This window comes from Anolis sagrei, chromosome 1 (assembly GCF_037176765.1).
Source record: "Anolis sagrei isolate rAnoSag1 chromosome 1, rAnoSag1.mat, whole genome shotgun sequence".
NCBI classification, from domain to species: domain Eukaryota; kingdom Metazoa; phylum Chordata; class Lepidosauria; order Squamata; family Dactyloidae; genus Anolis; species Anolis sagrei.
Genome location: NC_090021.1, coordinates 342,126,031 through 342,152,222, shown reverse-complemented (window position 1 = coordinate 342,152,222; position 26,192 = coordinate 342,126,031). Strand labels below are relative to the sequence as shown.

Here is a 26,192-nt window from a genome sequence, read left to right as displayed (position 1 = left end):
GGGTTGGACTGGATGGCCCATGAGGTCTCTTCCAACTCTTTGATTCTATGATTCTATGTAAGAAATTTTTTATGGGTTTTATTGGTTTTATTGGGTATAAATATGATGTACTGTTGTTGTTTGCTATTTTGCGCTATTGTGTTTTTATCATTGTTGTATGTTACAGGCATCGAATTGTGCCTTGTTTCTGTAAGCCGCCCTGAGTCCCCTTCGGGGTGAGAAGGGCGGGGTAAAAGTAAACCAAATAAAATAAATAAATAACTCATCTCAAGCGTATGGCGACCCCAAGGTGATCTCATCCTGAGGCTTTCTTGGCCAGATGTGTTCAGAAGAGGTTTGCCTTTGCCTTCCTCTGAGGCTGAGAGAGTGTGGCTTGCCTACATCCAGCACTCAAGGAGACGGCTTCTAAGAAGGTGGATCGTCAAGCCAAGCGGAAGGGCTCCTTTGCCCCCCGTTGCTTCACTGAACTTCCTGAGGATTACGTCCAATGCAGGTCATAGAATCATAGAATCCTAGAATCAAAGAGTTGGAAGAGACCTCATGGGCCATCCAGTCCTACCCCATTCTGCCAAGAAGCAGGAATATTGCATTCAAATCACCCCTGACAGATGGCCATCCAGCCTCTGCTTAAAAGCTTCCAAAGAAGGAGCCTCCACCACACTCCCTCCGGGGCAGAGAGTTCCACTGCTGAACGGCTCTCACAGTCAGGAAGTTCTTCCTCATGTTCAGATGGAATCTCCTCTCTTGTAGTTTGAAGCCATTGTTCCATTGCGTCCTAGTCTCCAGGGAAGCAGAAAACAAGCTTGCTCCCTCCTCCTCCCTGTGGCTTCCTCTTACATATTTATACATGGCTATCATATCTCCTCTCAGCCTCCTCTTCTTCAGGCTAAACATGCCCAGCTCCTTAAGCCGCTCCTCATAGGGTTTGTTCTCCAGACCCTTGATCATTTTAGTCGCCCTCCTCTGGACATATTCCAGCTTGTCAATATCTCTCTTGAATTGTGGTGCCCAGAATTGGACACAATATTCCAGGTGTGGTCTAACTAAAGCGGAATAGAGCATGGGGAGCATGACTTCCCTGGATCTAGACACTAGAGACTCCTCTTGATGCAGGCCAACATCCCATTGGCTTTTTTTGCTGACACATCACATTCCTGGCTCATGTTTAACTTGTTGTCCACAAGGATTTCAAGATCTTTTTCACACGTACTGCTCTCGAGCCAGGCCTCATCGTCCCCCATTCTGTATCTTTGTATTTCGTTTTTCCTGCCAAAGTGGAGTATCTTGCATTTGTCACTGTTGAACTTCATTTTGTTAGTTTTGGCCCATCATCTCTCTAATCTGTCAAGATCGTTTTGAATCCTGCTCCTGTCCTCTGGAGTCTTGGCTCTCCCTCCCAACTTGGTCCTGTCTGCAAACTTGATGATCCTGCCTTCTTGCCCTTCATCTAAGTCATGAATGAAGATCCTGATCAGGACCGGGCCCAGGACGCAACCCTGCTTGTGGCACTCTGCTTGTCCCTTCTTTCCAGGATGAAGAGGAAGCCTTGGAGAGAATCACCCTCTGGGTTCGTCCATTTAACCAATTCCAGATCCACCTCACTGTACTTTTGCCTCGCCCACATTGGACTAGTTTCCTTGCCAGAAGGTCGTGGGGGACCTTGTCAAAGAAGGCCTTCCTGAAATCCAGGTTTTAATTGTGCAAAAGCTCTACCGACCACCACCAAGACTTGGAGTTTCAGGCTCAGCAATGAGTCCAGGATCACTCTCAAACTGCGAACCTGCGTCTTCAGGGGGAGTGTTCAGAAGAGGTTTGCCTTTGCCTTCCTCTGAGGCTGAGAGAGTGTGGCTTGCCTACATCCAGCACTCAAGGAGGCTGCATCTAAGAAGGTGGATCGTCAAGCCAAGCTGAAGGGCTCCTTTGCCCCCCGTTGCTTCACTGAACTTCCTGAGGATTTCGTCCAATGCAGGTCACAATGTACTTAATCTCCCTTTAATTCAATTTGACTCCAATACATTTAATCGCCTTGATATGTCATCAGGTTGTGTGGGAACATCTACCTTTTGACAAATGAGTGGAGCATTTAAACCCCGCAAGGGTAATAATACCTGCATTTCCATTCTTTGGAAGCCAGAGTCTAATCAGTGCAAAAAGAGGGTCACGCTAATGGAGAGAGGGCTGTCAGCCCAATTCCTATCCTGCTGAGAGGAAATGCTTTCATGCGCCGGAGCCACAGGATACACCAGGGCCGTGGAGCATCAATCTCTGCCTCTGGAGTTAAGCACTGGTTATGCTATGCAAACCCTTGCATTGAATGGAATTTAAGCTACACTCCTGAACCAACACACCAAATGGGCACACAAGTGCACGCACAAATGCACAAGTGCATCCACGTGCAAGGTGCAAAAATGGTCCTTGAGCACTTTGAACTGAATGCATCAATAGTTTGAGCACTGGACCACTGAACTGCAATATAAGAGACCAAGCCAAGTGTGAGCTAACTTGGGCCCTCCAGCTATTTTGGACTTCAACTCCCACAATTCCTATCAGCTGGTCCAAAATAGCTGGAGGGCCCAAGTTGGCTCACACTTGGCTTGGTCTCTTATATTGCAGTTCAATGGTCCAGTGCTCAAACTGTTGATGCATTCAGTCCAAAGTGCTCAAGGACCATTTTTGCACCTTGCACTTGGATGCACTTGTGCATTTGTGCGTGCACTTGTGTGCCCATTTGGTGTCTTGGTTCAGGAGTGTAGCTTCAATTGCCATTCAATGCAAGGGTTTGCATAGCATAACCAGTGCTTAACTCCAGAGATTGATGCTCCATGGCTGGTCTATGCCGATCACACAGAAATGTGGTGATGTTGACGCAACCACTGGTGGTTACAGCACTATGAAGTTAGGAAACAAAAGATTGTTCCAGGCACTGTCAGACAATCAAATGCTAATCAAGGTGGTCAGTTGAAACATTCACACCTAGCTCCAGAAGACAAGAGTCCTTTGCCCCACCTGGTCATTCCACAGATATATAAACCCTTTTTCCTAGTTCCAACAGACCTCACTACCTCTGAGGATGCTTGCCATAGATGCAGGCGAAACGTCAGGAGAAAATGCCTCTAGACCAGTGGTTCTCAACCTTCCTAATGCTGTGACCCCTTAATACAGCGCCTCACGTTGTGGTGACCCCCAACCATAAAATTATTATTATTGCTACTTCCTAATTGTAATTGTGTTACTGTTATGAATTATAATGGAAATATCTGAAATGCCAGATGTATTTTCATTCACTGGACCAAATTTGGCACAAATACCCAACAACAGCGCTCCATGCTGTCATGTCAGCCACATGACCTTGGAAGTGTCTATGGACAACACCGGCTCTTTGGCCTAGAAATTGAGCACCATCTCCCAGAGTTGGACACGACTGGACTTAATGTCAGGGGAAAACTTTTACCTTACCTTACCCAATATGCCCAAATTTGAACACTGGTGGGGTTGGAGGGAGAATTGATTATGTCATTTGGGAGTTGTAGTTGCAGGGATTTATAGTTCAACTACAATCAAAGAGCATTTTGAACTCCACCAATGATGGAATTGGACCAAACTTGGCACGCAGAACTCCCGCGACCAATGAAAAATATTGGGTTTGGTGAGCACTGACCTTGAGTTTTGGAGTTGTAGTTTACCTGCATCCAGAGTGCACTGCAGACTCAAACAATGATGGATCTGGACCAAACTTGGCACGGATACTCAATATGCCCAAATGTGAACACTGGTGGAGTTTGGGGAAAATAGACCTTGACATTTGGGAGCTACTGGGATGTAAAGCTCCTCTGCCATCAAAGAGCTCGGAAGGGTGCTTGAGGGGCGGGTAGAAAGGCTGTGCTCATGGCAAGACCAACCAAGGCAGCTTCGCAACCCCCCAAAAATGGCCTAACGACCCCCCTGGGGGTCATGATCCTCAGGTTGGAAACCGCTGCTCTAGACCATGGCCATATAGCCCGAAAGAACCTACAACAACCCAGTGATTCCGGCCATGAAAGCCTTCAACAATACAATAAATATATAGATTAAAACCCTGAATAGAAACCTGCTACTCTTGTTTACACCTTGGAAGACCTTTCTCGGTCTTCTACTATGATTCTATGGCCAATCTCCAGAAGATTCGGTTAAGCATTGTAATAATATCTGCAAATGCTTCCATCCACAAAACTCAAATGCACAAACGCCGGCTGTATTAGCCTTATTGATTCCTGAAACAGAACTGATTCTGTTGTTCCTTGATCACACCTTTATTGCAGGTGTTTCAAGATGAATAGCCCCAAATGCTTTTGCAAGATCAAAACCTTTGCCTCTTTTGTCCACTTCAATGGCCGCTCGCCGTTGTGTGTTTGGCGGGGAAAGAAATAAAGCCAGGCCTGTTAGCATCCTCCAAGTGGCGAGGGCAGCGGTCCGTGAGAATACCACGAATCCCGTAATTGGGGGACCTCTGCAAAAACAGTGCCGGCAATGCAGCTGCACCTGCTGCATGCGCCATCCAATTTAGCCAGGCTGGCATTTAATCTATGAACAATTTCACATGAGGAATGCTTGGAAACCTCCAGCTTCCCTTCCTACAGCACTGCTTTCTCTTAAACTTAACCATTTCAGGAAGGAGATGCAAATGTTCAGGTTTAGAATCCTTGCCTTACATCAGTGTTTCTCAACCTGGGGGTCGGGACCCCTGAGGGGGGTCACGAGGAGGTGTCAGAGGGGTCGCCAAAGACTATCAGAAAACAGAATTTTCTGTTGGTCATGGGAGTTCTGTGTGGGAAGTTTGGTCCAATTCTATCGTTGGTGAGGTTCAGAATGTTCTCTGTAAGTGAACTATAAATCCCAGCAACTACAACTCCCAAATGTCAAGGTCTATTTTCCCCAGATTCCCCCAGTGTTTACATTTGGGCATATTGAGTATTCGTGCCAAGTTTGGTCCAGATCCATCATTGTTTGAGTCCACAGTGCTCTCCGGATATAGGTGAACTACAACTCCAAAACTCAAGGTCAATGCCCACCAAACCTTTCCAGTATTTTCTGTTGGCCATGGGAGTTCTGTGTGCCACGTTTAGTTCAATTCCATCGCTGGTGGTGTTCAGAATGCTCTTTGATTGTAGGTGAACTATAAATCCCAGCAACTGCAACTCCCAAATGTCAAGGTCCATTTTCCCCAGATTCCCCCAGTGTTTACATTTGAGCATACTGAGTATTTGTGCCAAGTTTGATCCAGATCCATCATTGTTTGAGTCCACAGTGCTCTCCGGATAAAGGTGAACTACAACTCCAAAACTCAAGGTCAATGCCCACCAAACCCTTCTAGTGTTTTCTGTTGGTCAGGGGAGTTCTGTGTGCCACGTTTAGTTCAATTCCATCGCTGGTGGCGTTCAGAATGCTATTTGATTGTAGGTGAATGTGTCCAGAGGAGGGCGACTAAAATGATCAAGGGTCTGGAGAACAGGCCCTATGAGGAGCGGCTTAAGGAGCTGGGCATGTTTAGCCAGAAGAAGAGAAGGCTTAGAGGAGATATGATAGCCATGTATAAATATGTGAGAGGAAGCCACAGGGAGGAGGGAGCAAGCTTGTTTTCTGCTTCCCTGGAGACTAGGACGCAATGGAACAATGGCTTCAAACTACAAGAGAGGAGATTCCATCTGAACATGAGGAAGAACTTCCTGACTGTGAGAGCCGTTCAGCAGTGGAACTCTCTGCCCCGGAGTGTGGTGGAGGCTCCTTCTTTGGAAGCTTTTAAACAGAGGCTGGATGGCCATCTGTCAGGGGTGATTTGAATGCAATGTTCCTGCTTCTTGGCAGAATGGGGTTGGACTGGATGATGGCCCAGGAGGTCTCTTCCAACTCTTTGATTCTATGATTCTATGATTCTATGAACTATAAATCCCAAATGAGAAAATCAATTCCTCTTCCCCCCCCCCCCCACTCAACCCCACCAGGATTAAAATTTGGTCTTGAGATGTTCCTGCCTTGAAAACCTTCCTCTGTAATGAAGGTGTTGTTCCACCTAATGTGTTGGCTGTAAGGGGGGTCTACACTGTAGAATGAATACAGCTTGACCCCACTTTAAGTGCCATTGCTCAATTGTATGATATGGAATGATGGGCAGAGGGGAGCATTGAGCTACGGCAGTTAATATGGTAAGAAACTGCAGTGCGGATGCAGCTTACAAGAGGCATGTCCTTGAAGGTAAAGAGCGAGTAGCGATAAGATGCAGGGAAGTTTGGAAGTTACGTTGGATGGGAAGGGACAACTCTTATCACACTCTTTCAAGAACGCCATCTGGAAAGGCTTGTGTCATTGATACTTGACATTTCTGAAAGGTGGAGAGTCAACAGCACTAAAAAAAAATCCATTAAGAGCTCTGCTATTTGGGCAATTGAAATGCCAAACATCAAGCAGATGCCAAACTGAGCTATTTCTGCCTGGAGGGGCTCACCTGGTGGGTTGAGTTCCACGTTGAAGCATGAGATACTTAAAGCAAGGCGCCAACCCAAGGAATGCACATCCACGGAATGAGAAAAGGAAGAGGGCCAAGGAGAAGAAGGCCACCAGAGGTTATGAAGACCTTCAGGCTCTATCAGTCCCATGGGTGAAGGGTTGGCCTTACATACATAGGCACCATTTCTTATCAATACAGTTCAAGGGCCAAGAGCTCCATTGGTTTCCAAGGAGAAGAAGACCACCAGAGGTTGTGAAGACCTTGAGGCTCTATCAGTCCCATGGGTAAAGGGTTGGCCTTACATACATAGGCACCATTTCTTATCAATACAGTTCAAGGGCCAAGAACGCCATTGGTTTTCAAGGAGAAGAAGACCACCAGAAGTTATGAAGGCCTTCAGGCTCTATCAGTCCCATGGGTGAAGGGTTGGCCTTACATACATAGGCACCATTTCTTATCAATACAGTTCAAGGGCCAAGAGTGCCATTGGTTTTCAAGGAGAAGAAGACCACCAGAAGTTATGAAGGCCTTCAGGCTCTATCAGTCCCATGGGTGAAGGGTTGGCCTTACATACATAGGCACCATTTCTTATCAATACAGTTCAAGGGCCAAGAGTGCCATTGGTTTTCAAGGAGAAGAAGACCACCAGAAGTTATGAAGGCCTTCAGGCTCTATCAGTCCCATGGGTGAAGGGTTGGCCTTACATACATAGGCACCATTTCTTATCAATACAGTTCAAGGGCCAAGAGTGCCATTGGTTTTCAAGGAGAAGAAGACCACCAGAAGTTATGAAGGCCTTCAGGCTCTATCAGTCCCATGGGTGAAGGGTTGGCCTTACATACATAGGCACCATTTCTTATCAATACAGTTCAAGGGCCAAGAGTGCCATTGGTTTTCAAGGAGAAGAAGACCACCAGAAGTTATGAAGGCCTTCAGGCTCTATCAGTCCCATGGGTGAAGGGTTGGCCTTACATACATAGGCTCCATTTCTTATCAATACAGTTTAAGGGCCAAGAGCTCCATTGGTTTTTAAGGAGAAGAAGACCACCAGAGGTTACGAAGACCTTCAGGCTCTATCAGTCCCATGGGTGAAGGGTTGGCCTTACATACATAGGCACCATTTCTTATCAATACAGTTCTAAGGCCAAGAGCTCCATTGGTTTTCAAGGCGAAGAAGACCACCAGAAGTTACGAAGACCTTCAGGCTCTATCAGTCCCATGGGTGAAGGGTTGGCCTTACATACATAGGCTCCATTTCTTATCAATACAGTTCAAGGGCCAAGAGCTCCATTGGTTTTCAAGGAGAAGAAGACCACCAGAATTACGAAGACCTTCAGACTCTATCAGTCCCATGGGTGAAGGGTTGGCCTTACATACATAGGCACCATTTCTTATTGAGCTCAATACAGTTCAAAGGACTGTACCTACCCATAGAAGACCATTAGAGCTCTAACAACATGTGGGGAAGTTCTTCTCTCTGTCCAACCACTTTCTCAGGCTCCTTTGATGGGGACAAGGCAAATGGGACCTTCTAAGGAGTTACTTCCAAACAGTCTCCCTTTGGGAACTCATTGAATCTCCAAAATCTTCTGGAGAGACCCCTCTCTTTGTACCACTAGCTTCCCAGGTGGGAACAAGGGAGATGGGACTTTCTTGGTGGCTGCTCCCAGGCTTTGAAACTCTTTCCCCATCTTAAGATCTCATTAAGGGAACTCAGTAAAGTTCCCAGATCTTTTGGAGAGGGATTAAGGGAGATGGGACCTTCTTGATGGGTTGCTCTCAAACTTTGGAGCTCCTTCCCGATCTTAAGGATTTTTATCTTGTTTTGTGAGTCCATTAAAACACTGGAGAGACTTTTCTCACTGTCCCATCATCTTCTCAGGGTTGTTTGGTGGGGATAAGGGAGACGTGGCTTTCTTGGTGGTTGCTCCCAAGGTTTTGAAGATCTTTTCTCCCTTGTAAAGGACTATATCTCTATATTGTCGAAGGTTTTCATGGCCGGAATCACTGGGTTGTTGTAGGTGTTTTTCGGCTATGTGGCCATTTTAGAAGCATTTTCTCCTGACGTTTCGCCTGCATCTATGGCAAGCATCCTCAGAGGTAGTGAGGTCTGTTGGAAGTACGAAAAATGGGTTTATATATCTGTGGAAAGACCAGGGTGGGACAAAGAACTCTTGTCTTCTGGAGCGAGGTGTGAATGTTTCAACTGACCACTTTGTTTAGCATTTGATGGGGCAATCTTTTGTTGAGAGGTGATTAGATGTCCCTAATTGTTTCCCCTCTGTTGTTTTGCTGTTGTAATTTTAGAGTTTTTTTTAATACTGGTAGCTGGATTTTGTTCATTTTCATGGTTTCCTCCTTTATGTTGAAATTGAAACCCTAAACTTGTTCCTGATCCTAAATCCTTGCAACTGATGCTTTGTTGAGGTCAAACTGCTGGAATCACCTGGAGTTGTCTTTGGGGAAGTAGCCATGGAGCTCATCGTATAAAGTACAATTTCTGCAAACCTGGGAAACCCCTGAAGTTGCATTTTTACCGTCACACTGGTGTGAGCTGGATCGATCTGGCAAGCTTCCTAAGCAGTCGAAACCAGGTCCCCTGGGTAACGATGAAGGGGGTTTGACACAGCCCTCCCGCTTTCCATAATTGGTCAGGAAGGAAACCAAGGGAGAAGGCCAAAGTTTTGCAAATGCGTTTGCAATTAGAGCCTCTTGAATCTCTATCACAAGGCCAACCAACTCTTGGGGCTGTTAACAGAGGGAAGGGGTGTCTAATTATCGCCCTCCTTCCAAGAGGAATCATTGCAATAATGAGAGAACAAGGTTGGATTGCGGATGTCGTCGGGGAACCCTTCGGGATGATCTTGAAAATTTTGTTCATAGAATCATAGAATCAAAGAGTTGGAAGAGACATCATGGGCCATCATCCAGTCCAACCCCATCCTGCCAAGAAGCAGGAATATTGCATTCAAATCACGCCTGACAGATGACCATCCAGCCTCTGCTTAAAAGCTTCCAAAGAAGGAGCCTCCACCACACTCCGGGGCAGAGAGTTCCACTGCTGAACAGCTCTCATAGTCAGGAAGTTCTTCCTAATGTTCAGATGGAATCTCCTCTCTTGTAGTTTGAAGCCATTGCTCCATTGCGTCCTAGTCTCCAGGGAAGCAGAAAGGAAGCTTGCTCCCTCCTCCCCGTGACTTCCTCTCACATATTTATACATGGCTCTCATCATGTCTCCTCTCAGCCTTCTCTTCTTCAGGCTAAACATGCCCAGCTCCTTAAGCCGCTCCTCATAGGACTTGTTCTCCAGACCCTTGATCATTTTAGTCGCCCTCCTCTGGACACATTCCAGCTTGTCAATATCTCTCTTGAATTGTGGTGCCCAGAAATGGACACAATATTCCAGGTGTGGTCTAACCAAAGCAGAATAGAGCATGTGGAGCATTACTTCCCTAGATCTAGACACTAGGCTCCTCTTGATGCAGGCCAAAATCCCATTGGCTTTTTTTTCCGCCACATCACATTGTTGGCTCATGTTTCTTAGAGTTCCACTGCTGAACGGCTCTCACAGTCAGGAAGCTCTTCCTCATGTTCAGATGGAGCGGGTTCCCAAAAATTGGTTTGATTTCCATTGAGTTTTTTGCAGAGAAGGTGTAAATTGTTCTGCCCCCAAAATCCCACCAGCACACACACTCATGCGCATGTCTGTGATTGCATACTGTTTCCAAATCTCTTTGAGAAGGCCAAGAAGAAACATAGGAACCACAGGGGCTCTCCGAAAAGAGAAATACTTCTAGAGATGTATTGTTGAAGGCTTTCATGGCTGGAATCACTGGATTGTTGTAGGTTTTTTTGGGCTGTATGGCCATGGTCTAGAGGCATTCTCTCCTGACGTTTCGCCTGCATCTATGGCAAGCATCCTCAGAGGTAGTGAGGTCTGTTGGAATTAGGAAAAAAGGGTTTATATACCTGTGGAATGACCAGGGTGAGACAAAGGACTCTTGTCTGCTGGAGCTAGGTGGGAATGTTTCAACTGACCACCTTCATTAGCATACAATGGGCTGACTGTGCCTGGAGCAAACCTTTGTTGAGAGGTGATTAGATGTCCTTGTTTGTTTCCTCTCTGTTGTTGTACTGTTGCAATTTTAGAGTTTTTAAATACTGGTAGCCAGATTTTGTTCATTTTCATGGTTTCCTCTTTTCTGTTGAAATTGTCCACATCCTTCTTGTGTATTTCCATGGCTTCCCTGTGTAGTCTGACATGGTGGTTGTGAGAGTCGTCCAGCATTTCTGTGTTCTCAAATCATATGCTGTGTCCAGGTTGCTCATGCTATGGCTGACTTCTCTGGTTGAAATAGTCTGCAGTGCCTTTCATGTTCCTTGATTCGTGTCCGGGCAACGCTGCTGCGTTTGGTGGTCCCTATGGAGACTTGTCTAGGCACAGTCAGCCCATTGTATGCTAATCAAGGTGGTCAGTTGAAACATTCCCACGGTCCAATACACCCACTAAAGCCTTATAGTTATGGTGTCGTCCTCATTCATTGCAAGTAATGTGTCAACAGAGCCCTCAGCCAAATCCCACGTAGCTTCTTGGCCTTTTGGCTAAGATCAAGTGTAGTGTAGTATAATACGAAAGCTGATTGGCACAACCTGGGGATCACAACCAGACACAGTGAAGACATCTGCCCTTGCGCTATGCTACTCTGCTGCTGAGTATGAATGTCCAGTGTAGAACACATCTCACCACGCTAAAACAGTGGATGTGGCTCTTAATAAGACATGTCGCATTATCACGGGGTGTCTGCGCCCTACACCACTGGAGACATTACACTGTTTAGCTGGTATTGCACCACCTGACATCCACCGAGAAGTAGCAGCCAATAATGAAAGGACCAAGGCAGAGCCATCTCCAGCTCATCCCTTGTTTGGGTATCAGCTAGAACATCAACAACTTAACTCAAGAAATAGTTTTCTAAGATCTACAGAGACACTTGCTGGAACACCTCAGCAAGCGAGAGTCCAAAAGTGGCAGGCTCAAACCCAGAGCCTCAATCAATGGCTGATACCAAATGAGAGACTCCCCCCTGGGCACACAGAAGACTGGGCAACTTGGAAGGCGCTGAACAGAGTGCACTCTGGCACCACGAGATGCAGAGCCAACCTTCAGAAATGGGGCTACAAAGTGGGATCCACAACATGCGAGTGTGGAGAGGAGCAAACCACAGACCACCTACTACAATGCAGCCTGAGCCCTGCCACATGCACAATGGAGGACCTTCTTGCAGCAACACCAGAGGCACTCCAAGTGGCCAGAGACTGGTCAAAGGGCATTTAATCTACTACCAAACTTGCAAACTTTGTGTTTTGTCTGTTTGTTTGTTTTGTTAAAAAATGTAATACAACTGCCTGGCTGCTCCTGACACGCTAAATAACTAAATAAGCTCCCAGCAACAGCCAAAGGTTTCTTCAGCTCTAACAAACCATCAAGCTAAGCCGAATGCAAAGGTTAAAGCTTGCAAATCTAGTGCCTTGTTATATGCTGAAGCAGATAACACACCCAATTAACTTGTGTCAGCCATAACAGAAAAGGTTCTGAACCTCCCTGTTACTTAGAAAAAACCTGTTGTGAACCTCTAGTAGCAACATTCCTTTCTGTGTTAAGGCACTATTTTTCCATCCAGCCAAAGACAACCAGCTTACGGTATAACTGTTGGAGCTCAGCCTGTGATTGTGTTCCAGGATCAGGGTGCTTTGGATGTGGGGAATGATGTCAATGGTTTGCAAGATGAGTTTCAAGATGTCAATGGTTTGGCCAGTGATATTGATGCAGAGAATGACCAGGAGAGGTCCCTGTTCAAAGTGTAGTTTCCCATGAGAATGTCCCAGAGGGGTGTGGGGATGATGGTGTGCTTTCTGAATTGTTACCAGAGAATTCCCATGATAGGGAACATGAAAACACCTCGGCACCTGGCCCAGCTGCAGAAATGAATGAGCAAAGAGATAGACGGGAGGAGATCAGTCAAAACAGGAAAGCCGAACAGTGGCTTCGGCGGTCTGCCAGGCTCCGAGAGAAAAAGATAAGAAATTCTCAGCTAAAGCGAAACCAATTTCTGAGTGCTAGAGGCATAGCTAACGAGGAGATAAAAGTCCCAAGCACGGGATATGTAGTCAGATGAAGCATCATTTGGAATCAAGTCAAGATCTCATCTTTGTTCATGGAAAATTCATGTTTTAAGTGCCTTTCATAGAATCATAGAATCATAGAATCTGTGCTCTCGCATGCTGGGCCTGTGCATCAGACTGTAGACAGGACATAAATTCTGTGTGCCCAACGGGACGGCGGGGCTGCCTCAGATTAAAGGCCTTTGGATTTCCTTAAACAGAGTCTTTAGATTGCTTAAAGGTTCAACAAAGTTCTTTCTTAATGAAAACAAACAGGTACTTTAAGGCTTTCTTAACAGTCTATTGGCTCTCTCTCAATCTTGTCCACAGGGAACAGGCACTATCTTCTTAACTGTAACTAATGGGGAAATGCTTAACTTCTAATCTGGGCAGTCTGTCTTTGCCTCTGTTGGCGTGGAGCCCCTGCACCCGGTACCAACTGCACCTGGCTTCCGCGAGCGACCCTTACCAGGCAGAGCTTTGTAGACTTCCAAGGAAAAAGGAGTTCAGGTTTCAGTGATGGTGGCTGAAGTCCTTCAGCAAAGGAGCTGTAAGGCTGTATGATCCTCAGCCAAGCTGTGGGCTGTATAACCCCGGCCAAGCCGTAGAAGACGAAGCTTTCTACAGGAGCTCTTGGTATTATGTCCTGCACGAAAGACTTATCTGTGTGGACTGAACCCAAACTGGCTCATATTCCCTCCAAAACCCCAAAAAGGGGGTGGGACCAGGGAACCTAATAATCATTGACAGCTGGCTTGCCCTATGATTGCAGCCAAAAGAAGCCACCTATCTGCAGAGTCCCTGAAATTTAGGACTACAACAAACATTCAATGCAAAGCAAACAAAATTGGAGCTCCTGGTACAGCTGTACCTGCACAGAATCAAAGAGTTGGAAGAGACCTCCTGGGCCATCCAGTCCAACCCCATTCTGCCAAGAAGCAGGAATATTGCATTCAAATCACCCCTGACAGAGGGCCATCCAGCCTCTGTTTAAAAGCTTCCAAAGAAGGAGCCTCCAGCAAAACTTTTGTCTCATGGTTTTGATTCTTGGATTTTATGCTTCTATATTCATACCTTGGATTCATGTTTCCTGATTTCTTGCATTTTATTTGGGAAAGTTTTACTTTGTTTTTGTGGGCTTTGCTGGACTTTTACTCTGGTCTACTTTGCTCCTGCTTATCTTCCTACCTAATTGGATTTACCTACTTTTTTAAAGTGCTTTTTTACTTTATTGCTTTTTAATTATCTTCAATAAAAGGATTGTTTTCCATCCAACAGTGTAGTGTTTAAAGTCAGAGGGCTTTTCCTGTCCTGAAGCCCACTGGCATGACCTCTCCATGAAATATCTTCATTTGCATGGAAAAATTAATGCCTGCTATTATGACAATTGGATGCAAATGTTGTTCTAATGCTGGTCTCATAAAGAACGGCATGCGCAAATGCTAATATTGAACAACCTATAATGTATACTAAGTAGGAAAACAAGTAGTAACCAGTTCTGTATGACAATGAAGAGAAAACCTGATCATATTTGAACCTTGTAGCTTTTTCTCCAAGGTGGGATTTTGAGAACGGTCTCCTTTCTGACTCCTTTCTGCAGATTTCGGTGATTTCCGAGCCTTGCGTGACACCAAGCAAGGCAATTTTCAGCAGGAACACAAACACGGCTCTCCTTGGAAGAAGGCGCAAATTCAAACGCTTGGTGTCAAGAGAGACCACACAAAGGTCTAATTCACACATACAACACACACAACGGTGCCCGAGGGGAGCCTGTTGCAAACACTCCTCTCCTCCTGGGAAGGTGCAAATTCGTCTTGCAGAACAAATCAGTGGTGGAGAGAAAGTGTATAGCACACACACACACACAATCGATTGTTCAAGGCTTTCATGGCTGGAATCACTGGGGTGTTGTGTGGTTTCTGGGCTGTATGGCTGTGTTCTGGCAGGAGAAACGTCAGGAGAAAATGCTGCCAGAACACAGCCATACAGCCCAGAAACCACACAACACCACCAACACACAATCATTTCCAGAAATGAGCCAAATGGAAAGGTGCATTGAACAGGGAAGGAATGGCACCGGACGGAGAAGGGCTCACCTGCCGGATGCCCAGGTGGTAGGTCAGGATGCGGTCCACGGCGTCTGGGTTCATCTGCGTCCACTCCAGGCTGTAAGCATACACCCGGGCCCGGTTCTGCCACAACGGGCTGTAGGTATCGTAGTAGAACTCTGGAGCATAGGCTTTGCCTGCAGGAGGAAAGAGAGCGGAGGGAGAAGCGTGAGCAGAGAAAGCATTGGAAGGGGAGAAGAAGAAGCAAGCCACGTTCCTTTCCAGCTGTGACCACTGTCTTTCCTTTCTTTCCACTCTTTTTCGTTGCTTTCTGCTCTGAATGGGAAGGACCTTGGGATGCACATTCTTATCCTATTTTGCCAAGAACAAAGCAGGTTATTTTTTGGATTCAATGAGAATGCAAGGGGTTAATAGTACCACCCATACTCAAGTTACAAACATCTGACTTACAAATAACTCTTAGTTAAGAACAGGGCTGGACTGGATGGCCTTTGGGGGTCCCATCAAAATTTATGATACAATATATCTTATTTCAATCTTATTTCAATCAATCTCAAGCTAAATACCAACAACAAACTGATCAGCTTTGATGTGGAGTCTCTATTTACTATGGTCCCAGTAGCAGACACAGCACGTCAACGACTTAAATCAAGAAATAGTTTTCTTAGATCTACAGAGACACTTGCTGGAACACCTCAGCAAGCGAGAGTCCAAAAGTGGCAGCCAGAACCTCAATCAATGGCTGATACCAAATGAGAGACTCTCCCTGGGCACACAGAAGATGGGGCAACTTGGAAGGCGCTGAACAGACTCCGCTCTGGCACCTCGAGATGCAGAGCCAACCTTCAGAAATGGGGCCACAAAGTGGAATCCTCGACATGCGAGTGTGGAGGAGAGCAAACCACTGACCACCTGCTGCAATGCAACCTGAGCCCTGCCACATGATGCACAAGGGAGGACCTTCTTGCGGCAACACCAGAGGCACTCCAAGTCGCCAGATACTGGTCAAAGGACATTTAATTAGCTACCAAGTTTGCAAAATTTGTTTTTTTATCTGTTTGTTTGTTTGTTTTGTTCTGTTAGAAATGTAATACAATGTTCTGGTTGTGGATAACATGATAAATAAATAAAATAGTAGCAGACACCATGGCACTCATCAACCAGAGGTTCCCAGAAGACATCACGGCTCTGTTCCACCATTGCCTCACCACCAGCTACTTTCAGTGGGACAATGAATTCTACGAACAGAAAGATGGAGTAGCTATGGGGAGCCCTCTCAGCCCGGTCATAGCTAACTTCTACATGGAACACTTTGAAGAACAAGCCCTGGAGACAGCAACCGAAAAGCCCACGATATGGTTCAGATATGTGGATGACACTTTCACCCTTTGGAGCCATGGAGAAGAAGAACTCAACAGGTTCCTGGACCATCTCAACAGCATCCACCCAAACATCCAGTTCACCATGGAAAAAGAAAAGGAAGGAAGATTGCCTTTTCTAGATGTCCTCGTCATCCGCAAACCAAATCAACAATTGGGTCACTCCACCTACAGAAAACCCACACACACACAGATAGATATCTACAGAAAAACTCCAACCATCACCCAAGTCAAAAAAGAAGCACCATTAGAGCCTTGGCAGAGCGTGCAAAAAGAATCTGCGAAGCCCACCTCTTCCAAGATGAACTGAACCACCTCAACTGGGCTCTCCAGGCCAAGGGAGACTCCACCTCAGACATCAGAAGAGCTGCAAGACAACCGAGAAGAAGCCACGAGACTCAAGATGAAGATCCACCCAGAGGGAAAGTGTTCTTGCCAGACATCAAGGGAACCACTGACCGCAGAGGGAAGCTGATGAGGAAATACAACATACAAACCACCTACAGGCCCACCAAGAAAATCCATTTGCATTTGCATTCATCAAGCCCCACACATCACATGACAAACTTTACCTTTACTAAAACCCAGCGCCTCAATCCATGGCTGATACCAAATGAGAGACTCCCCCCTGGGCACACAGAAAACTGGGCAACTTGGAAGGCGCTGAACAGACTGCGCTCTGGCACCACGAGATGCAGAGCCAACCTTAGGAAATGGGGCCACAAAGTGGAATCTACGACATGCGAGTGTGGAGGAGAGCAAACCACTGACCACCTGCTGCAATGCACCCTGAGCCCTGCCACATGATGCACAAGGGAGGACCTCCTTACGGCAACACCAGAGGCACTCCAAGTGGCCAGATACTGGTCAAAGGACATTTAATCAAGTACCAAACTCACAAATTTTGTATTTTGTCTTTTTGTTTGCTTTGTTCTGTTAGAAATGTAATATAATTTGACTGGTTGTGCTGACATGACAAATAAATAGGAAACCTGCTACAAAACAGGAGCTTTTTTGTTGAGTTCCAGGGCCAGAGAAGCAGATGGCGGAAACAGAAGAACGGCCTGCCTCAGGGGAGCATGCTTGCTCCATCCATGTTCAACATCTACACCAATGACCAGCCACTGCCAGAATGGACAGAGATTCATCTATGCTGATGATCGTGCCATTACTGCTCAAGCAGGGAGCTTTGAGATGGTTGAACAGAAGCTCTCCGAAGCTCTAGGTGCTCTTACTGCTACACCAGAGGCACTCCATCTGGCCAGCTTCTGGTCAGAGGACATATAATAGAATGCCAAGTTTGCAAACTTTGTGTGTGTTGTTTTTAAAAATATAATACAACCGTTTGGTTCGCTCCTGATATGATAAATAAATAAATGGCACATTGCCATAGGCTGCCAACTGGCTCAGCTTATGTCAGTGCAGGAAGGAAAGGGGGCACTTATGTTGCTCCCAAGGAAAGCCTATATCTAGGTGAACAGATTTGAAAACTAGGCCAAAACTAATGCTCAACAGGCAGAAATGCACAGCACTACACTTTGGCAATACAAATGCAATGCACATTTGACTTCTGGCTTGGAAACAGTCCATGAGAAAGGGATCGAGGAGTGTTAATGGAACACAAGTCAACACTGTGATACAGCAATCTATTTCCAATTAATATGCAATTAATAGAAAAGGGGAGAATGAAAGAAAGAGAAAGAAAGAGCCCTTGGCCTGACAAGAAGCAAAGGAAGAGATGAGCTGAGGACGACAGACAGTCTGTAGCAGATGGTGGGAAGCTCTTCCCTTTCCCTGATGGAGAAGGAGCTCCGAGCCTCTAAGCCTCATTCGTTCCCATAATTACCCATTTGGAGAAGAAATCCAAGGCAGAAGAAGGGCCTGGCGTCACTATTTACATTTTGCGATCCTTAAAAGGCGCAAGGAGGAAACAAGATTTGCAAAAAGACTGATGCACTCCATACAAATTATTATTATTCCACGTTGGTCTGTTCTGCAGCATTCACTGCTGAATCTTCAGGTGGAAATTATGGTTGGGTGTCTTCTCGGGTGCATTATCTACACATCTGTATCCACTAACCAAACACATTGATTGACAACATAAAATCATAGAACTGGAAGGGACTCCAAGGGCTATCTAGTCTAACCCCATGCAGGGCTATACTGCTAAAGCTGGGAGGGACTCTGAAGGCCATGGAGTCCAACCACTTCCCATACGCCTCTTGAAAGATGTCCCTCTAACCTTTGTTTGAAGACTTCCAAGGAAGTAGGACTTCACCACCCTCAAGGCACTGTTTTGTTATCACAGAATCAAAAGGCTGGGAGGAACTCCAAGGGCCATCTAGTCCAACCTCTTCCCATTCAGCACTCTTGAAAGATGTCCCTCCAGGCTCTGTTTGAAGACTTCCAATGAAGTAGACTCCTCCACCCTCAAGGCATTTCTCCCTTATCACAGAATCACAGAGCTGGAAGGGACTCCAAGAATCATCTAGTCCATCACTTCCTGTACTCTTGAAAGATCTCTCTCCAAGCTCTGTTTGAAGGCTTCCAAAGAAGTAGGACTCCACCACTCTCGAGGCATTGTTCTCTTATCACAGAATCAACGAGCTGGGAGGGACTCCAAGGGCCATCTAGTCCAACCCCTTCTCATTCAGCACTCTTGAAAGATATCACCCTAACCTCTGTTTGAAGACTTCCGAAGAAGTAGGACTCCACCACCCTCAAGACATTATTCCCTTATCATAGAACCACGGAGCTGGGAAGAACTTCAAGGGCCATCTAGTCCAACCACTTCCCATACTCTTGAAAGATCTCTCCCCAACATCTGTATGAAGACTTCCAAAGAAGCAGGACTCCCCCACCCTCAAGGCATTATCACAGAACCACAAAGCTGGGACTCCAAGGGCCATCTAGTCCAGCCCCTTCCCATACAGACCTCTTGAAAGATGTCCCCCTCCCCAACCTCTGTTTGAAGACTTCCAAAAAAGTAGGACTCCACCGCTCACATGGCATTTTTCTCTTATCATAGAACCACGGAGCTGGGAGGGACTCTGAAGGCCATCTAATCTAACCACTTCCCATACTCTTGAAAGATCTCTCTCCAAGTTCTGTTTGAAGACTCCCAAAGAAGTAGACCCCACCACCCTCATGGCATTGTTCTCTTATCACAGAATTACAAAGCTGGGAGGAACTCTGTAGGCCATCTAGCCCAGCATTTCCCATACTCTTGAAAGATGTCCCTCCAATCTCAGTGTGAAGACTTCCAAAGAAGTAGGACTCCACCACCCTCACAGCATAGTTCTCTTATCACAGAAACACCAAGCTGGGACTCTAAGGGCCATCTAGTCCATCCCCTTCCCATACTCTTGAAAGATGTCCATTCAACCTCAGTTTGAAGACTTCCAAAGAAATAGGACTCCACCACCCTCATGGCATTGTTTTCTTAGCACAAAATCACAGAGCTGGGAGAGACTCTGAGAGTCATCTAGTCCAACCTCTTCCCATGAAGGACTACACAGCTAAAGTCCTCTGTCATAAGGTCAACATGGCACATACCTTTGTTGTATGCATACTCTTGTATATGCAAGGTTTATAGAAGACAATTTGGATGGGAATGAAAGAGAAATCAAGAACGGAGGAAAATACAACTCTCCTAAAGCCAGTAGACTGTTAGGAATAATGAGAGTTGAAGCCCAAAACAACTGGAGGGCTGAAGTCTAGATGCCTACTCTAGATCAGTGTTTCTCAACCTGGGGGTCGGGACCCCTGGAGGGGTCGCGAGGGGGTGTCAGAGGGGTTGCCAAAGACCATCAGAAAACACAGTGTTTTCTGTTGGTCATGGGGGTTCTGTGTGGGAAGTTTGGCCCAGTTCTGTCACTGGTAGGGTTCAGAATGCTCTTTGATTGTAGGTGAACTATACATCCCTGTAACTACAACTCACAAGTGTCAGTGTCTACATTCCCCAAACTCCACCACTGTTCACGTTTGGGCATATTGAGTATCCATGTCAAGTTTGGTTCAGATCTATCATTGTTTAAGTCCACAGTGCCCTACCTGGATGTAGGTAAACTACAACTCCCAAACTCAAGGTCCCACCAAAGTGTTTTCTGTTGGTCATGGGAGTTCTGTGTGCCAAGTTTGGTTCAATTCCATCATTGGTGGAGTTCAGAAGGCTCTTTTGATTGTAGGTGAACTATAAATCCCAGCAACTAAAACTCCCCAATGACAAAATCAACCCCCCCTCCCCCAAACCCTACAAGTGGTCAAACTTGGGTGTATTGAGTATTTGTGCCAAATTAGGTCCAGAAAATGAAAATATATCAGATATTTACATTACGATTGATATCAGTAGCAAAATGACAGTTATGAAGGAGCAATGAAAATGATTTTATGGTTGGGGGGTCACCACAACAGAAGGAACTCAAGATACTTCACTTTGGCAGAAAAAATGAAATGCAAAGATACAGAATGGGGGATGCCTGGCTCGAGAGCAGTACGTGTGAAAAAGATCTTGGAGTCCTCGTGGACAACAAGTTAAACATGAGCCAGGAATGTGATGTGGCGGCAAAGAAAGCCACTGGGATTTTGGCCTGCATCAAGAGGAGCCTAGTGTCTAGATCTAGGGAAGTAATGCTCCCCATGCTCTATTCTGCTTTGGTTAGACCACATCTGGAATATTGTGTCCAATTCTGGGCACCACAATTCAAGAGAGATATTGACAAGCTGGAATGTGTCCAGAGGAGGGCAACTAAAATGATCAAGGGTCTAGAGAACAAGCCCTATGAGGAGCGGCTTAGGGAACTGGGCATGTTTAGCCTGAAGAAGAGAAGGCTGAGAGGAGATATGATAGCCATGTATAAATATGTGAGAGGAAGCCACAGGGAGGAGGAGGGAGCAAGCTTGTTTTCTGCTTCCCTGGAGACTAGGGCGCAAGGGAACAATGGCTTCAAACTACAAGAGAGGAGATTCCATCTGAACATTAGGAAGAACTTCCTGACTGTGAGAGCCGTTCAGCAGTGGAACTCTCTGCCCCGGAGCGTGGTGGAGGCTCCTTCTTTGGAAGCTTTTAAGCAGAGGCTGGATGGCCATCTGTCAGGGGTGATTTGAATGCAATATTCCTGCTTCTTGGCAGAATGGGGTTGGACTGGATGGCCCAGGAGGTCTCTTCCAACTCTTTGATTCTATGATTCTATGTTTCTATGATTCTAGGGGTCGTGGCAATAGGAAGGTTGAGAACCACTGCTCTAGGTATTCCCAGAAACCACCTGCATGGCGGCTATTATTCCTTCCAACCTGCCCAGTTTTAGGGAAGGCTATGCTAGGCGAGACAGGCTTTGGATTTGATCTTTTTTTTTCTTTCCTTTCCTGCAAATGCAATGCAACGTATATGGAGAAATCCACGGCCCTCCCTCCCTCTCTGCCTCCCTGGCTAATTCCACTTCCCTTCTTTATGGGGCTTGTGGTTTATAAATCCCAAACACAACAGTATCTTTAGCCCGTGAGTTACGGCCCGAAACAGCCGGCCTGAAAGACGCCATGTATTATCCCCTTGCCCTTTTAGTATGCAATATATATTTTATGAAGAGCTTATCATAAATGTGGGCTCCTTTGCCGAAGGAGGAAGGCGGGCGCTCTGCTCTCGACAGAATGATCGGTCATCTTCCAATAAGCAGGTTGGAAGAGAGATGGGCTCGCTTGGCAATCCATCCTTGCCTTGCATATCAATGCCATATTTTTTGAGGGTGGGTGTATGCTGGAATTCATTACCCCATTACCCACTGTGAAATGCATGCCGGGGACAACTGCAAGAGACACGCCATCTTTCTCGATGTCTCCTCCCTCGCTTTACATGACCCAGTCCCTTCCCTGATCAATAATCAATCAAATGCATGATGGACCAGGCAAGCAGGACCAAAGCTGAGCAAAGCTGACCCCTGCTGGCTGGTTGGGAGAAGAACAGGGATCAGAATTGTTCATTCGTTCAGTCGTCTCCGACTCTTCGTGACCTCATGGACCAGCCCACGCCAGAGCTCCCTGTCGGCCGTCACCACCCCCAGCTCCTTCAAGGTCAGTCCAGTCCCTTCAGGGATGCCATCCATCCATCTTGCCCTTGGTCGGCCCCTCTTCCTTTTGCCTTCCCCTTTCCCCAGCATCATTCTCTTCTCTAGGCTTTGCTGTCTCCTCATGATGTGGCCAAAGGACTTCAACTTTGTCTCTAGTATCTTTCCCTCCAGTGAGCAGCCGGGCTTTATTTCCTGGAGGATGGACTGGTTGGATCTTCTCGCAGTCCAAGGCACTCTCAGCACTTTCCTCCAACACCACAGCTCAAAAGCATCGATCTTCCTTCCCGAAGGTCCAGCTCTCTCATCCGTAGGTGACTACAGGGAAGACCATGGCTTTGACTAGGCAATGGATCTTTGTTGCCAGTCTGATGTCTCTACTCTTCACTATTTTATCGAGACTGGACATTGCTCTCCTCCCAAGAAGGAAGCGTCTTCTGATTTCCTGGCCACAGTCTGCGTCTGCACTCATCTTCCCACCTAGAAATACAAACCCTGTCACAGCCTCCACGTTTTCTCCCTCTATTTTCCATTTGTCAATCATTCTTGTTGCCATAATCTTGGTTTTTTTGATGTTTAGCTGCAACCCAGCTTTTGCGCTTTCTTCTTTCACCTTGGTTAGAAGGCTCCTCAGCTCCTCCTTGCTTTCGGCCATCAGAGTGGTGTCATCTGCATATCTGAGGTTGTTAATGTTTCTTCCAGCCATTTCTACCCCAGCTTTGCATTCCTCAAGCCCCGCACATCCTCGCATGATGTGTTCTGCATACAAGTTAACAAGGTTGGGTGAGAGGATGCAGCCTTGCCGGACGCCTTTCCCAATCTGGAACCAGTCTGTTGTTCCGTGGTCAGTTCTGACTGTTGCTTCTTGGTCCTTGTACAGATTCCTCAGGAGAGAGGGAAGGGGGCTTGGGATGCCCATCCCACCAAGAGCTTGCCACCATTTATGATGATCCACACAGTCCAAGGCTTTAGAATAGTCAATGAAGCAGAAATAGATGTTTTTCTGAAACTCCCTGCCTTTCTCTATTCTCCAGCATCCGGAGATTGGAAATCTGGTCTCTCGTTCCTCTGCCTTTTCTAAACCCAGCTTGAACATCTGGCAACTCTCGCTCCATGTCTTGCTTGCAGGATCTTGAGCATCCCCTTCCTGGCATGAGAAATAAGGGCCACCGGACAGAAGTTGGAGCAGTCTTTCGCATTTCCCTTTTTTGGTATGGGGATATAAGTGGATTTTTTCCAGTCTGACAGCCATTCTTGGGATCAGAATGCCTTCCCCCAAAAGATGTGTGTGCCTCCATCCATCCATCCATCCATCCAGGGAGAAGCTGCCTTGGCCTTGCAGCAGAGAATCTCATGCTCAGACTCCAACACAGGCACACTGCAGAGATGACTTTACTAAGCCAGCCCAAAGGCACCAAAGCCACAGGGAGAGGAAAGTACTACTACTACTACTACTACTACTAATAATAATAATAATAATAGACTATTATTTGTATGAAGCTCTACCCTTGGAATAAATCATCATCATCATCACCCATTTGGAAACAAAATTCGGCTCAATGTATATGATGCACCTGGGAATAGGCTGGAGGGATGCATTTTTAATATGCAAGCAACTGTATTTCTGCAATTCTAAGACACGTGTGTGTGGTGTGTAATCTCCCTTCTGTCCTTGCTTCCTTTCCTCCTTCCTTTCTTCGTTTCCTCCATTTCTTCCTTCCTTTTATCCTTCCTTCTTTCTTTCCTCCCCATTTCCCTTTCTCTTTTCTTTCTTTCTTTCTTTCTTTCTTTCTTTCTTTCTTTCCTTCTTTCCTTTCTTTGCTTCATACACTTTCCTTCTTTCTTTCCTTCCTTTTCCTTCCTCCCCTTTTTTTCCTTTCCTCCTTCCTCTCTTCCCTTCCCCTTCCATCCTTCCTTCCCTCCCCTCCCTCTTTCCTTCTTTTTTTCTTCCTTCTCTTTTCTTCCATCCTTCCTGCTCTCCCTCCTCCCTCCCCTTCCCTCTTTCCTTCCCTTCTTCATTTATTCCTTACTTTTTTCTTCCTTCCTTCCTTCCTTCTTTCTTTCCTTCCTTTTTCTTCCTTCCTTTTCCCCCTTCCTCCCTTCCCTTCCCCTTCCATCCGTTTTTTCCTCCCCTTTTCTTCCTTCTCTCCCTTCCCTCCTTCCTTCCCATCTTCATTTATTCCTCCCCTTTTTCTTCCTTCCTTCCTTCCTTCCTTCCTTCCTTCCTTCCTTCCTTCCTTCTTACTTTCCTCCCCTTATTTCCATCATACACCTTGTCCCTTTCTCTTTTCTTCCTTTCTTCCCTTCTTCCTTTCTTTGCTTCAAACACCTTCCTTCCTTCCTTCCTTCCTTCCTTCCTTTTTCTTCCTTCCCTTTTCTTCCTTCCCTCCTTCCTCCCCTTCCCTCCTTCCTTCCATTCATTTATTCCTTCCCCCTTCCTTCCTTCCTTCCCTCCTTCTTCCCTTCCACTCCCCTTTCCCTTCCATCCTTCCTTCCCTTCCCTCCTTCATTCTTTTTTCTTCCTTCCCTTTCCTTCCTTCCTCCCTCCCCCTCCTTCATTTATTCCTTCCCTTTTTCTTCCTTCCTTCCTTCCTTCCTTATTACTTTCCTCATTTATTCTTATTTCATTTATTATTTTATTCTATTTATTGTTATTTTTACATTTATTATTTATTTTTATTATTATTACACTTAATGCTTTGCTCTATTTATTATTATTACATTTATTATTTTACTCTATTATTATTTTTATTATTTTTATTATTTTGCTCTATTATTATTGGAAGGATACGTAAACACATTTACATTGAAGATAATAGTTTAATCAGAGTTGGACAGTCTTATCTTAAATTTTATGTAAATATTCAAAAACACTGAGCCTACTAATGCCTTGATTAATGTAATTTTATTGCTATCTATTTTTATTTTGAAATTGACCAGTCGCTGCTGCATTTCCCACCCTTGGCTTATACTCGAGTCGATATGTTTTCCCAGTTTTTTTGTGGCAAAATTAGCCGCCTGGGCTTCTATTTGGGTCGGCTTATACTCGGGTATATACGGCAATCCCCAACGTCCCATGGAAGAAGCATGGAGGTGTCCTACCTGTCACCAGGAAGCTGCACCGCCCTGCCCCGGCTTCATTGATGATGTTGCAGTTGTAAATCCCGTAATTGTCCCTAGAGAGGCTCCGGATGATGTACTCTGTGGAGTCCTGGGCGTCGAACTGCCCGGTCCGAAGCAGTTTGTTGCCCAGACGCCATTCGAAAGTCAAGACTCGGGTGGGATAGGCTCTCAGCACCCGGCAGCTCATGGTGACGGTCCGGCCCTGGCCTTGGCGGATCTCCAGGAAGGCCGGCTCCACGGCCGGCGGATCTGCAAGAAACAAACGAGGAGGGATGGGGATGAGGACGGGACCATGAAATGTCCATTCCGCACCACTGTCTTACTGCAGGCATGGGCCAGCTTGGGCCCTCCCTCCAGGTGTTTTGGACTTCAACTCCCACAATTAGGAATTGTGGAAGTCCAAAACACCTGGAGGGAGGGCCCAAGTTGGCCCATGCTTGATCCAGAGGCATTCTTACTAGGCATAACGGATTACTTTTGAAGACATATAATGGATTTTTCATCCTGAACACCACAACAGCAAGGATTGTGTCTGTGTTGCAATCCAGAGCAGGGAACGAGGCCCTAAGATAACTATCCACCCCACTTGACTGTGAAAAACAATCCTTTTTTATTGAAGAAAAATGGTTACAAAATAAAGGAAAAATGCAAAGTCAAAAGCCACAGCAAAATCAGCAAACATGAATTTAAATGGACAAAGCAAAACCCAAAGCCACACTGTAAAATACTGGAACCTGTTAGCAATTCACTAACCATACTTGATATCCTAGAAATCTTTCAAGACCATGGCCAGGGAAACCGGGAGAACTGCCAAGGTCTTCATCAATCTGAAACGATGCCTGAACTGAGAAAGTCAGCCTGGCGGAAGGCACTTAAAGCCGAAGAATTGGTTCCGTGAACCGCCCCTCTGCTTTGAAGC

General features: G+C 46.1%; 1 protein-coding gene across 4 annotated transcripts in view; it reads right to left on the bottom strand.

Moving 5' to 3' along the window:
- Window positions 1-26,192, bottom strand: part of MDGA2 (MAM domain containing glycosylphosphatidylinositol anchor 2) — a 633,808-nt gene that overhangs the window by 106,303 nt on the left and 501,313 nt on the right. For all 4 annotated transcript variants that reach the window (XM_067463147.1, XM_067463149.1, XM_067463148.1 and 1 more), the window contains exons 9-10: window positions 25,253-25,522; window positions 14,740-14,888 (exon numbers count right to left, since the gene is read on the bottom strand). In XM_067463147.1, coding sequence (XP_067319248.1) covers window positions 14,740-14,888; window positions 25,253-25,522 — 419 coding nt within the window. The remainder of the gene's footprint in view (window positions 1-14,739; window positions 14,889-25,252; window positions 25,523-26,192) is intronic.